This window comes from Chenopodium album, chromosome 27, assembly GCF_948465745.1.
Source record: "Chenopodium album chromosome 27, dcCheAlbu1.1, whole genome shotgun sequence".
NCBI classification, from domain to species: Eukaryota; Viridiplantae; Streptophyta; class Magnoliopsida; order Caryophyllales; family Amaranthaceae; genus Chenopodium; species Chenopodium album.
Genome location: NC_137860.1, coordinates 36,017,769 through 36,032,922, shown reverse-complemented (window position 1 = coordinate 36,032,922; position 15,154 = coordinate 36,017,769). Strand labels below are relative to the sequence as shown.

The 15,154-nt window shown below is 37.5% G+C and overlaps 2 protein-coding genes across 2 annotated transcripts; one reads left to right on the top strand and one right to left on the bottom strand.

Moving 5' to 3' along the window:
• Positions 1-204: 204 nt before the first annotated feature.
• Positions 205-2,706, top strand: LOC145621488 (uncharacterized). The gene is made up of 6 exons (XM_081676221.1): positions 205-240; positions 650-847; positions 1,000-1,308; positions 1,619-1,780; positions 1,930-2,013; positions 2,233-2,706. The coding sequence occupies exons 1-6, from the start codon at positions 205-207 to the stop codon at positions 2,338-2,340; spliced, it is 897 nt and encodes a 298-aa protein (XP_081532347.1). The 3' UTR covers positions 2,341-2,706.
• A 172-nt stretch (positions 2,707-2,878) lies between these two features.
• LOC145621447 (amino acid transporter AVT1I-like) lies at positions 2,879-13,996 on the bottom strand. Its single transcript, XM_081676175.1, has 2 exons — positions 13,843-13,996; positions 2,879-4,038 (listed from the first exon to the last, which is right to left on the bottom strand). The coding sequence occupies exons 1-2, from the start codon at positions 13,994-13,996 to the stop codon at positions 2,879-2,881; spliced, it is 1,314 nt and encodes a 437-aa protein (XP_081532301.1).
• Positions 13,997-15,154: the final 1,158 nt, after the last annotated feature.

Here is a 15,154-nt window from a genome sequence, read left to right as displayed (position 1 = left end):
ATTTCACTCTTAAATTAGCTTCTAATTAATTGTATTTCTATCCTTGGTAATTTGAAAGGTAATACTTCCTTAATTTTCTTTTTTTACACATTTGGAATTATTTTTAATTTAGGAGCGAAAGGTATATATTTTGGAAATATCATAATTTGATTTTGTATATATTTCTTTTCTTACATTATGTTGCAGAGAATAAATTCAAGCAAAATGGTTGGATTGAAAGCATCCTTGAAATACTTTGTGGTACATTTTTTTTCTCTCTATATCTTAATTTGACAGTACAAAATTGGTGGATACTTAGATATAACCTTTGTTGGGCTAATGAGTGGTGCAATATTAATGTGCAAACTCTCCTCCCAATCATTCATGCATTAGTTATAATAACAATCATCATATATATACTTAAATACTTTGCATGTTTATGAAACAAACACAAAATTGGGCAACGAGTACAAAGAGGCAGCAATGACTGTTAGTTCATGAAAAATTCCTAGTACAAAACGTGACCAAATCAACTATATATTTACATAAACATTTTAAAGCTAAGCCTATATTTATGGTAGAAGAGAAACAAGCAAGCATAGTATATTCTTTGACCCCCTTTCATTTATTAGCTAAGTAGTAATACCCCTTGTTCCTTATATATATACAGGTCGATGCATTTACAAGCTCGCCTTTGAAGGGAAATCCTGCAGTGGTATTATTGCTAGATGAAGAGAAAGATCAAGAATACTTACAAGCAATGGCTCAAGAGTTCAATCTGTTAACTTGTTATGTGACAAAGGTGACAACTTTGAAAGCATCAAAGACTCCTAGGTATAACCTTAGATGGTTTGCTCCTGCTTCAGAGGTATATATCATATCGTACATTCTACATATAGTCCAATCTTAATCTATCATTTATAATACTTTGTATGAAACAATTTAAAGAATATCCCTTTATCATTTTACGTACGTAAAATTATTTAAAAAAAATGTATCCTTTATTGTTATGATCACTAGGTAAAAATTTGCGGCCATGGAACGATAGCATGCACGCATGCAATATTTTCGACGGGGGCAGTTCATGGAAATGAGATCGAATTTGACACCCTCTCTGGAGTTTTCTTGGCTAAGAGGATTATAGAGAATAATAGTGTTTCGAAAAATGATGGAATTTTGCAAAATGGACACAAGTTCTTAATTCAATTGCGTTTTCCTTTATATCCAACCGTTCAACTTGAATCAAGTGAGATGAAGTTGGTGCCTCCATCGCTCAAAGGTCCTTCCACATTAAATATAATGAAAATGCCTCGGGAGAACGATCTCATTGTAAGTTCTTTCAAATCACTTTCAAACTTAAGCATATATGCACGTTTGCCATCGCATACTTAAATTCTTATACATAATATAGTATATATAGAGTTAGAGTTAATCAAGTGTTTATTGTTATTATTTCAGGCTCATAAACTCTAATTTAAGGGTTTATTTCAGTAAAACTTTGTTTTTAGTTTACATAACAAATATAATTATTGGCTCTTTCACTCTATGAACAATTTGCTAGAGCTACATACATAATTCTAACTTTGAATCATTAATTACTTAATTTAATTTATTTTGCTCCTGTTATAAATGTATACAGATTGAGTTGATGACTAGCCAGGATGTAACAGATTATACCCCAAAAATGGATGAAATAAAAAAGTGGCCTGGAAGAGGTGTTGCTATTACAGGATTAGCTCCACCCGAATCCGAATTCGATTTTTTTACACGTTTATTTAGTCCCAATTTCGGAATTGATGAGGTATGCTTGATTATTTTACCCTTTCATATTATTAATTTGTTAAAATCATTTACTACCTCATGTAATTGCATTATATTACATATTCGTAATACTTGACCTATAAACTAAAATTTAGCTAATTAAAAAAATGTGGACATAACGTTGAGCAGGATCAAGTATGCGGGAGTATACACTGCGCAGTGGCGCCATATTGGAGCAAAAAACTTGGAAAATCTCACCTCAAGGCATACATGGTATTTAAATTGAATTAGCTATGTAACAACTAATTATATACTACCTCGTTACATATTATTTGCAACGATTAAACATTTTCCCTCTCTACTTTATGTCAAATCGTTGCAAATAATATGTAACGGAGGTAGTATATACATCGAATTCAACAATAACATGACATAGTGTGTAATTAAATCAACAACATTGACATAGTGCTTAATTTTTTATGTGGGTGACAGGCCTCTCCAAGAGGAGGAATTTTAAGGCTAACTGTGGATACAGAAACACAAAGTGTGCTCATTGCTGGTGAAGCGGTTACCGTTATGGAAGGCTCATTTGTCGCATAGAGACTTTTTTTATATTTATTACTCGTATTATTTCTTTAATTATATTTTATGTACTATAGTCGAATCGAAAAATGTTAATGTTATAGGCCCAAGAGGACAAAGGTGTTTATGTTGTTTTTTTTTTTTTTTTTTTTTTTTGCCAATTTAATTAACCTCAAAATGCCTATTTATATAAGCATACTATTTAACCTCAAAATGATTGTTGACGCTCAATGTTATTTCTTCCGATCGTCTAATATATTTTCTTTTAAGTTTTTAAAAGACATTAGGATGACGATACCCTTGAACACTTAGTTGAGTTTATTTCCATTACATAAAAAAGTAACTTATAATTGTTAGAGAGCTAATATGGATTACATAGTATGTAACGAGAAATTGTAGGTAATAAAATCCAATAATGATAGTATGTACTCGCCTACTCGGGTAACATAAAATCCAATGTAAAATAAGAAACAATATGAATAAATGAATTTTGATAGGTCGATGAAAACATCCTAACAAAACAATTCAGTGCAAAAATACTACATAGACTGATTACTCAATGTGTAATTTCTGCCAATATATCAACCAAAGAGGTGTAAGTACCGGATATCAGTATCACAATACTTAAGCATACAATGCACCAAATGAAGAAACGCTCAACATAGAATTGCCCGCGACTAGAGCCATAATTGGTGCTTGAAATCTTCAAGTAACACAAGCAAGGCATTGTAAGTGAAGCCGTAGCACAAAGCAATGCTCCAGTAAGTGACATGAGGTATCCAAAGAACGGAAGAGACAATGATATGACAACTTGTGAAGCGAGTAAGGCCATTCTAATTGTAACCTTAAAACACTTGTTCTTTTGAAAATCACTTGAAAGCCAACCTTCTGTTGAAATTACAACAGGCTTCAGTATCAGTGCATATTTAGCCAGAGGAGTGATCGGAGTTGTGTAAATTGCGATTTGTGAGCTCACTTTGTTCGTTGGGAGGTTCAAAGTTATTTGTGATTCAACACTTGCCCCGAACATTAAGTACCCGGAAACTGCCATCAAAAAATATATGATACTAGAGAATGTAAAGCACAAGAGTAACACTTTAGAGAAATCCTGTTTTCTCTGTATTGAAGTATACAGGGCAGGAAAAACAGGATGAGAACTGTAACATAACATGTATAAGCTTATCGCGGTTGGTATTCCTTTCCAATTAATAACGCCGGTCCCTGGATCGTTTACATGGTGAAATCCAATCCCATCAACAGCTCCAACCCATACAACAGATGCCAGTATCAGTACAGAAGCGAAAACTCCGGTTGCAGAGATGTAGGCCAAAATGCTTAGGTTATCCAACAAAATTATAGGGAGAAGAACAAGAGCAACCATGATTATGAAGCTTGATTTTCCGTCGATTGCAATTCCAAGTGCTTCTAAAGATAGTTTTGGGAATAAATTGTGTAGATTATCTCCTTCTAGGATCAAGAAGCTTGTACTGACCATGTAAAGGTCTGCATATAGAATAATGGAGACAATAATTTTACCAATTTTACCAAATGCATACTCTCCTATGTGAGTGTATGTTTTGATCCTTGGATCTGATTCCATGCATCGCTTTACTAGCAAGCTAGTATAAGTTGATGCCACGGATATTGCAAAAAGCAAGATTAAGCTTAACCAACCTCCGGAAGCTAATGCATACGGGACTATCAATACTCCATTTCCTGAAAACACAGAAATATGTCGACTACAAATGTTAGAATAAGTTGTCACGATTCTTAGCATGTTACAAAGTACTCCATAATGGTTTGTGAATTGTGATTATATGTTTTCAAAAAATTAAGTGACGGTGAGATGATACATATAAGCAATTGATACAACTATATATTATAAAGAGTGTTATAAGGGACAGCGGGAGTATAATTTTAAGGATAAATTGCCCGGAATAATCCCACTTTTGGGCCGTCCGCTGAAAATAATCCCACCTTTGGATTATTTTTAAATAATCCGACCTTTATACCCCATCCGCTTTAAATGGTCCCAACCGGTCATGTAACCTATTATAACAGGTTACTTGACACGTGGCGACCTGTGATTGGTTAAAAAAATAAAATAAAAATTTTAACAAATAACTTAATTTTTTTAAAATAAAAAAATAAAGATAAATAATTAATATTTAAATAACCACCCAAACCACCGCCGAAGTCCCCTGCTCCGTGGCGCCGGCCACCTGAACTCAACCCTAGCGCCGGCGACCAACCAAGTGTATCCGGTCGCTCCCGATCCCCCACCCTGAACCACCAACGAACATTCCTCCCTCCCCCACGAAAACTATAGGCGACCCTTCCCCACCACGTTTTCCGGCCTGACGGCCTCCTTCCCTACCCATGTCCCATTTTCGGCCCCCTCCCCTTCCCCTCCCCCGTTGATTTCGACATAATTCCCTCTCCCCCGTCAATTTCGACCCATTCTTCTTCCTTTGGGGCATGGTGGTTTAAAGACACCGATTTCGAGCCATCCTCTTCAATTCCTTTTCGGCCAACGAGAATGGGTGTGATGCAGTGGTTTTAAGACGTCTGATGGGATAGGGGGAGGAGCGGCGATCGGCGTGGATCAGGAAGCAGCTACTGGCGCGGGTCTGGAAGCGGCGACCGACGCGGTCTGGGCTGATGGTGGCAGCGTATGGCTGGCTCGTGGTTGTTGTTAAATTAGTTTTAAATTAATTCATTAATTTTAATTAGTAACTGTTTCGGGGTATTTTTACCCCCTTTTATAGACAAATGAGAGGCTAACAAATGGCCCAATAGTAAGCCGACACGTGGCATCCTGCTCAGCTAAATAAGGGCCAATAAGAGCATGACACGTGGCCTTAAGAGAGATATCAGAAAAAGTGGGGCTCAAAGCCTAGGAAACATGCCTAGCATGAAGGAAACCCTAATACACGTGTCAACCACGTATAGGGCAGCCAATTTTCCTAGGTTATGAAACCCTAAGAGCATGATCTCCCACTTCCCTATAAATACCCCATCATTTCATGATGGAAAGGGGAACACACAATTCCAAAAGGCACAATGCCCAAAATATGCTCTCACTTCTCTCTACTTTCTCTCTCTAAAATTTCGTTTTCCGGTCACTAACTTGATCGTCGGAGGCGGAACTCCGGTAAACCGGAGTTCTGTTGTTTTGCAGGTGTTCGGGCCGTACGAGTGTTGCATCCCTGATCTGTCTCCCGCGGGAATCCATACCCCCCCTTTCGGGTTATCACAAAAATGCCCGAAACATTTGGCGCCGTCTGTGGGGAGGCACATCTGGAATGGCACTTAGCCATAATCGAACACCTTTTCAAGAAATAGAACTCTTCGTTACAAACGTAACCCAATGTGGGGGCAAAGTCGTAAAAGTCTCAGATCGTCGTCCTTTAGACAATAAGACGAACTCCTGTCTAAATGTAAGATTTGGGCGGCAAAATCAAACATCATTATTATGATTGATTATATATATATATATATATATATATATATATATATATATATATATATATATATATATATATATATATATATATATATATATATATCATCAAAAAAAAAAAAAAAAGGGAAAAGCCGCCCAACTTAGTTTGTGAATGTATTGTAGCACTACTATTAGCACTATTATTATATATATAATAATAGTTTGCATGGCAACCAGCTGTGTACATGCAAATATACATATATAAATATATGCTCAAGGTATTATGCATACTGTACGTCCGTGAGGGGTGTATTCATCAAGTCCTATATTATTGCATGGCTTTGAAAGCTTGGAAGCCATCTTGCACCCAGTCATACGGCTCTAAGCTAAGGCTGCCCAACCAATGGAGTTAGCAATAATGCAAGTGGCCATCAGTGTATGCCGCACAAGCAATGAAGGCTGAAAGAAATACGAACCTTGGTGGCTCAAAATAGTCAAAAAATATCCAATTAAGCAGCCCGTCCAAGCAAAACCAAGAAGCTTGTGGATACAAGCATATCTACTCATACAGGGCAGCCACACAGCTTGTACGAGCAAAATTGGAAAGCTTGCTTACACAAGCATAGCTACTCGTACAGGGCAGCCAGACAGCCTGTACGAGCAAAATTGGAAAGTGTGCTTACACAAGTATAGCTACCCGTACAGGGCAGCCAAGTAGCATGTACAAGCAAAATTAAAAAGCTTGTAGGGGCATTCCCTAGCTAAATTACTCGGCCATGAAGACCACGCGGTCGATAAGTCCATCCGGCCTTATAATGGACGGACGGATGAACATTAGGAAGTCCTAAAAATCGCCTAAGGTATTTTTTACCTAAATAAGGCAAGGACACTCCTAGGCGTACAAGCCCTTAGAAATTTGCAAGTTGAGAAAATACTTGAAATTTCATGAGTACGTCCGAGAGATAGCGTCAAAGGACGACTCAATACCACACAAATAATCAAAAAAAAAAAATATATATATATATATATATATATATATATATATATATATATATATATATATATAATAATAAATAAATACATATATAAAATATATATACAAAAGTATATAAGCCGAATGGCCATTATATATATATATAAAAAATTAATAATAATAATAACAAAAAAAAATTAATATAAAAGTATCGAGCTTGATATGACGATGAAGCCAAATTACATGATTATTGAGCTGGCCGGCATTATTATTAGCAAACTTGGCAGATTATAATAATGCATCATCACTATATAAATAAAAATATACAGATATATGAATATATTCATATTAATATATATTTTTATATTTATATGTACAATTGTGTATATATAATTCCAGGAGCATGCATATTCACGTGAGCAAGGTATACACTTGCAAGTGAGTATGAAATGCCCAGATCACTATGGCAGAAATGGTAGCTCAACCAAGATCAAGACTCACTTGTATTAACACCTGAACGGCTCCATAGTTGAGTAAAATTATACTGCATATGATGGCCAAACTCCAAAGAGAATAAGCTTACCATATAATTCGAGACGGTACCAGCGCCGAGTGAATTATTGAAGCTCACCTACATGAACCTAGCAGGTCGGCAATAGTAGAAGGCCGAGCTGCCCCTCACTGAAGCATCATGATATTATTTATGGGCGGCCACCCATGGCCGAATAAATCCACAATGTACGCTCTTGAAAGCATAGATGGTCGGCCAACCAAAGTAAGGTGTCCGAGTTGCCCCTCAAAGAAGCACAATGTTCTTCAATTTAGGCGGAAACAACCTTGTCGAGTTGTCCGTCCGCGTGAAAAGGGAAAGCATCCCCTTCCAAGCATAGCAGGTCGGCCCTTTGCTAAGTGTCCGACTTGCCTTTGAGCAAGCAACCTCCTTTGCTATTTTGTGCGGCCAACAGCCTATCCAAGTTGCCAAGAGGACGAACAGCCATATAATGAAGGTCCATTGTCGTGATTTTGGCGGCATTAAAAGATATATGAGTAGTAAGTTGGCTGAGAAACTCCCATGTGAAGCCCCATGTTCTTATTTCTATGCGGCCTAGAGAGCTGACCGAGTGAAATCCCAAAGCCCGCTTTCACAAGCATAGATGGTCGGCCATCTCGGCGTTTGACCTGCCTTTGTGTGAAGAACCACCTATGCACTTCTAGGCGGCAAGGTAGTAGAGCTAGGAGAAGCTCCATGTTAAGAATTCTATACGGCCAAGGTAAGTTGGCCGAGAGAAAATGCGAAGCAAGCTCTTCAAAGCATAGCAGGTCGGCCTCTTGTCTCTACACGGCATGGGTGGTGGATTAAAAATTTTAGGCTGGCTGTAGAGATAATGGCCAAGCTTGTCATAAGAAGGGTCACCTCCAAGTTTTTAAGCGGCACTCTCGGCCGAACAGTCAGCTATGTACTTCCATGCAAGCAAGGCTTTTGTCATAATGAGCTTGAAGGTTACTATTACCGCTGTGTTCTCGGCATATTAGGATTGAAGGATATCCCTATTGATATCATCATTATATTATTACTTGGGAGAGTATTAAAAAAAGGAAAATATATATATATATATATATATATATATATATATATATATATATATATATATATATATATATATATATATATATATATATATATATATGTGTGTGTGTCAATTATTATATTATGATGATAATCTATCATAAAATAGTAATTATTACATGTTCAATGCAAGAGAAGCTCTATGAGAAAAGAGTAGTACATATGAGTTAGCTCATCGAACTCCTCATGAGTCATGACAAGTGACTTATCGAAGTTCACCGCTAGGAGTATAGTTACTCGGCATGATTATTGCCGAACTCCATTTGAGGGCAATATAAACGCACCTCCATCCTAGCTTGTAAGCAGCATCTATTCTTGGACGGGTAAAATCACAACGCATGCCCATAAAAGCGTAGATGGTCGTCCAACCAGAGCGTCCGAGTTGCCATCATGCAAAAGCCCCATGTTCTAATTTTTATACGGCCAAAGCATGGTGGGCGAGTGAAATTTTGCAAAGCATGTTCCTGAAAGTATAATTGGTCGTACCTTACCAATACATACCCGGCTGGTTAAGCAATCAAGCAATTTGGTTGAGCTGGGAATTGGCTTGACCGAACGGCCTCTGGCTTGGCCGAGCTGCTACATCGCAAAGCACCAAGTTCATGCTTCGATGCGGCCAGCTACCTAATTAATACTCGGCAGCAATAACACAACAGCAGACCGAGTTGCCTGTCAAAGACGCACCACATTCTTAAATCTAGGCGGCCATCAACCTTGGCTGTACGAGTAAAATGGGTAAGCTCACCCTCGAGAATATAGCAACTCGGCAAGCTTATCAAATGGACGCATGAAAGCGAGAAGGCCGAGCTCCCTATGATTGTCGACCCTCCTTCCCAAAGTCACACGGCAGCTAGTGAGTCAAGCTTGGTGGCCGAATTGCATATGAGAAAAGGCCAGCCTCTTTGTATCTAAACGGCCATCTTGGCAGAAGAAATGGCAAAACTCTCATGATTATATAATTTATATCATACGGGAGCCGAGCTGGGTGTCTGACTTGCTATAGAGCAAGAGCCCATGTTCCTAATTTCATACGGTCAACACAAGGCGTCCAACCATCCTTCGAGCAAAGAACCACCTAATGACTTTTAGGCGGACACGCGCTTGGCCGAGTTGCTATTGAGGAAGGGTCCATGTTTTGAATTTCATGCAGCCATCAACTAGTAGAGTTGTACTAAAAGTGATTGATCATTATTATGATTGATTAATCATTAGATATTGATTTCAAAAAAAAAAAAAAAATGTTCGAGCTTCCTGGCCGAGTGAACAGATGGTCGGGCATGGCTAGGTGTCCGAGTTGCTACTTAACAAGAGACCTCATTTCCTATTTCAGGCGGACATGTTGTAAGTCAGTTATGGATAGGTGTCCGAGTTGCTATTGAGCAAGGGACCTCCTTTCCTATTTCAGGCGGACATGTTGTAAGTCAGCCATGGATAGGCGTCCAAGTTGCTATTAACCAAGGGACCTCCTAATTAATTTCAAGAGACCAAGCATTGAGTCGACTATGTGACGAATGAATGGGTGTCCGAGCTGCTATTGAGCAAATGACATCCTAACCCCTTTGAGGCGTACACAGAATGAATTGGCCAATGTGCCAAATGAAGTTAGATGGTGGCCGAGCTGCTATTGAGCAATGGAGCACCTTCTCATTTTTAGGCGGACGTTGTCTTGCCAAGCTAGGTGGCCGAGCTGCTACTGAGAAAACCACCTCCTCATTTTGGTGCGGCCAACAACCTGATCGAGCTATGTGGCCGAGCTACTATTAAGCAAAGGAACCTCCTTCTCATTTCTAGGCGGACTTTGCAAAGGATCAATGTTAATCAACACAAGCACTTCGGTACCAAGGTATAAGCAACATTCACATCTGAGCTTGGTAAAGTGTCGACTATGATAATTGGCTCGACATTCAAGAGTTGAATATAAAATCAAAGCATCCAAGCTAACCTTTCTCCAAGTGGAATTTCTGAAGATGGTCGAATGACGACCAATGATAAGCAAGAGAGCCTTTAGCAAGGGCAAGGGCTAAGCGACCAGCACCCAACCAAGTAGCAGGCAGCCGATTGTTGAAGAATGAGTAGGGGCTAGGTGGCACACAAGCATGCCGATCTTTCAAAGGTAGAGTCCCAAGGCTTATACAAGGGGCAAAAGGCATCAAAAGAGTCGTCCAGACTTAGTATGCTCCAACCGAATGGAATCGGTGACGAGTATCTAACAACATCGATCAAGGGCAAGGCATGTGGTCCTAGCCAAATCATGCAGCCTATCGCATGATGGCATGCAATATCTGAAGTTGGGCCTTTAGAGAGTCGTCCAGCAACAAAGTGAAACCGAGTACCAAGATCAGGCCTGTCCGAAAATAATCAAACGGACATGAGGCTAACCAAGTGTAAAGTCCTAATGGATAGGGGATAGTATGCAAAAGATAGCAAAGAAAATGATCGAGCTGGCCGATGCATGAGCCGAAAGGCCTAACTAATGAGAAAACAACCTTCCTTTAGAAGGATAAGTGGCACTTGTTAAAAGCCAAGCGGACGAGCACCATGAGGCCTCGACTTATTACTTAAGACCGCAAGCGGCAACAAATTTCTAAAGCCTAATGCAATTAGGCCGAGTAGGCCCTCCATGAATTCAAGATGCCTACTTAGTGTTCGACCCTTTATGTAAGCATTCATTGCTCACAAGATAGCTTCAAGGTCGGGTATCGTTACAATATAATCAAGTTCATAATTGAAAAAAGAAGAAAGCCTATCAAAATAAGATAGGGCAGCTCCTTCTAGTTTTTTAACAGCCTAATCACTATACCAAATGCTAACCCGTCACATTTTATTCAAGTCTTTTAAAGACAAGCCACCCCATTGGGGCAATAAGGAAAGACTAAGGTCCAAACGTTCCCTATTGAGTAGCCACTTCATTAAATTAAGGACAAACGTCCCTTAGTATAAGGCTTTGGCCCAATAAATGTATTAATACCTTCAGATAAGCCTCCCTTAATAGGGCAATGTACAGATCTTTATATGGTCCGAGTGTACATTGAATGGCTCCTTCATCTGAACAAGTATAGAAAACTCTAGAAGAGGCTGAGCTGTTCATACAGAACCCTTCCAAGTCTGAGTAAGACTTACCATATAAAAGAGCAAGATGGAAGATACACATGGCAACATTGCCAAGTATAATTTCCAATACAATGGTATAACATCGAGTATAATTCCGAAGATTTGCTCGGCAAAACACATTGTATAGCTTAAACTCCAAAATATAGGAATTCTAAGCCTATGCGCCAAAAAGAATTCTGAAAGCAAGGGCAAGAAGTGACAGATGGTCAACTTTCGCCCCAACTAAGTCCGAGCCCAATTGAATCATAAGTGACAAGGGCATGGGACGAAACTTCTTGTTAATATGACTTGGAAGTTATTGAGAATTGGCCCTCTCAAAGATTAGTCCAAACAACTAAAAAATCGTTGGACGCCGAGAAAAGATAAAGGAAAATCCATCCCACCATAAAGACGAGACTAAGAATCTCGGCAAAATGCTATATCTAATTCGGCACAGACACAAGGCAAAGCCCCTCGGCAAGTGTTAAATGTTTCTCGGCATTTCCTAGTCTAAGTTAATTGAAAGCTTCTAGACTATATGTCGAATGAATGCAAAAGAAGCATCTAAGCCTAATTGGCCATTAAAGAAAAAATGTCTAAGCCTAGGTCCAAAATAATCCTTAAAAAGGATAGACCGAATAGGGCAAACCTCATGAATGGGAGGAATTGAAAAGGCTTAATAGCTAATCAAACCTTGTAAGAAAGGTACTTTAAGTAACCCATTAGTCGCAAGACAATCAAAGTGGGGCTTAAAAGCATAATGATCGACATTTGTCTAGTTCAAGGGCAATCATTATTATGATTGATTAACTTAGAAAATATCATACCGGCCAAGGTATAAAAATTTTCCAAGTTAATCAAACCTTTTTTAATTGAACTAGACAAGATGTCGAATTTCAAAGAAGTTATAAATTCATTTTCGAGAGGTATAATCCCTCTTGGGAAGAGAAATCACCCCTCTCGAGGGGCTATGTTTCGGGGTATTTTTACCCCCTTTTATAGACAGATGAGAGGCTAACAAATGGCCCAATAGTAAGCCGACACGTGGCATCCTGCTCAGCTAAATAAGGGCCAATAAGAGCATGACACGTGGCCTTAAGAGAGATATCAGAAAAAGTGGGGCTCAAAGCCCATTAAGGAAACATGCCTAGCATGAAGGAAACCCTAATACACGTGTCAACCACGTATAGGGCAGCCAATTTTCCTAGGTTATGAAACCCTAGGAGCATGATCTCCCACTTCCCTATAAATACCCCATCATTTCATGATGGAAAGGGGAACACACAATTCCAAAAGGCACAATGCCCAAAATATGCTCTCACTTCTCTCTACTTTCTCTCTCTAAAATTTCGTTTTCCGGTCACTAACTTGATCGTCGGAGGCGGAGTTCCGTTGTTTTGCAGGTGTTCGGGCCGTACGAGTGTTGCATCCCTGATCTGTCTCCCGCGGGAATCCATACCCCCCCTTTCGGGTTATCACAAAAATGCCCGAAACAGTAACAATCATTTCTAAAAAAAAAAATTAATTATTGACCAACCATATAGTAACACGTGTAAATTAAATTTAATTAAAAAAAAAAACTTACTCCGCCGGTTACAAGTCACCCGGGACCATTTAGGGCGGATGGGATACAAAGGTCGGATTATTTAAAAATAATCCAAAGGTGGGATTATTTTCAGCGGACGGCCCAAAGGTGGGATTTTTCCGGGCAATTTTTCCAAATTTTAAAGATGCTTTCCATTTAAGAAGTACCTTCCATGTAGTGCAAGAAGGTCAATTGGACAATTGGTATACTCCGTAAGTGGTAACGACAGTGTCAAATTGGATTTTTCAATTGTGATATACGAAGTACAATTTTTAAGTTGAAACGTGCAATGAGCATTGAATAGCTATACTGCCTATACACCTATACATTTTATTTTTTATTTTTGAACGGATATGCCTATACATTTAGTGCAATTTTAATGTGACCAAGTTGGGAGCAGCAATTAAAGCTTTTTGGATCACTATATGTTAGTTTGTTATCAAAATAATGTCCTAGTATTGGTTTAATAGTTGGTGTTCATGTATTGGTTTAATAGTTGGTCCAATTTTAAGGTCCTAGTACTGGTTTAATAGTTGGTGTTCATGTTGATTTACTTAATTTTGGATCACTATGTGTTACTTTGTTATCAAAATAATTTAATATTGAGAATAAGGCTAACATAGATACATGAAAATTATAAAGATACTTAGGACATGTTCACATTTACGAAACTAATCTGAACTGAATTGCTTATGAGAGAAGAAAATTAGGAACTGAACTGAACTGAAATTAAACTACACACGTATATTCAAAAGTGAAAGGAAATAAGAGTGATTGGAATTCGGAAAAAGTGAAGTTACCTATGATAGTATTAGCGCAGTTGAAGAGAGTCTTGAAGAAAGAGGTGTTGGATTCTTGAAGAGATGACTTAATATCGTTGTCATTCGCCGCCTCTAACTCCTCCACAAGTGGTTGCGTAAGAGAGGATATGCTACCGAATTCACCACCCTCCATCCTCCCAACGTTTTTTTTCCTTTTTTTTGAATGAATTGCCAATGAATTGAAGAAAGAAAATAAACTATTAGAATGACAAGACTCGAGATTATGTGTAGTCTTCCTAGATATTTTATTTTATTTTATTTTTCATGAAGGGAATAGTCATGCTCATGCATCTTATTTATATCAATATGAATTGCAAATTTGCAATTGGGTAATTATTGAAGAATTTGTAAAAGACAGTTCAGATAATTAAAAAACAATAGTCAATGAGTGCATGTTTTATATAAGAAATCTCTTATATATTTATAGGAATTTATGGTCAAATTTATAAAAAAAATTAACCCAAATATTGGCTTTAGAAAAAAAAAATAAAAAAAAAAATAGAGAAGGTTACGATGTTAGGTGATGATACATCGTTTAATATACTCCGTATCATCAATAATCAATCAATAACTATATACTAAAAGACACACCAGCAATGACACGTGTCATCTCCTGGTGTATCCTTAGTTTTTTTTTTTTTAAAAATTTTTTAAGTAACAAATCTTATACAAATATAGCTCTCTAAATTTATACAATATAATTACTTAAATAAAAAAAGATTTGACATATCTTTAACGCAAAATATTTATATAGCTATAAAAAAAAAACATTCTTAATATAAGTTTGATAACTTTTTACATCATTTTATATCTGTAATCCTTTATTTTGATCAAAATTTGTCAACTCTATTTTTAGATTTTATTTTATTTATAAAAAACTAATTATAAATTATAATGATAGTTTTAAAATGATTATTGAAAATTTCCGTGCAAGGCACGGGAACTAACCTAGTACATTACTATACAACACCACTTTGATAAAGTGATACTCTCATATAAATTTTTAAAAAATAAAGTGATACTTGCAACTTCAAACATTAATTAAACATTTAGACGTTATTTTCGACCAAACTATACGAAATACTCCTATCAAGCATGCAAAAAGTTGTTTGTTTTGTTTAGCCGATTGTGATTATTTTCAACATATTTTTTTTTAATTGACAAAAATTTTCCACATAATTTCATTTTCTAGAATCAATGAGCCTTTTTGGCTCGCAAGGCGCAAGTAACTCACATATCTCCGTAACATCAAATTATAATAACCTCAAAAAAGTTCAAATAATAATAACAA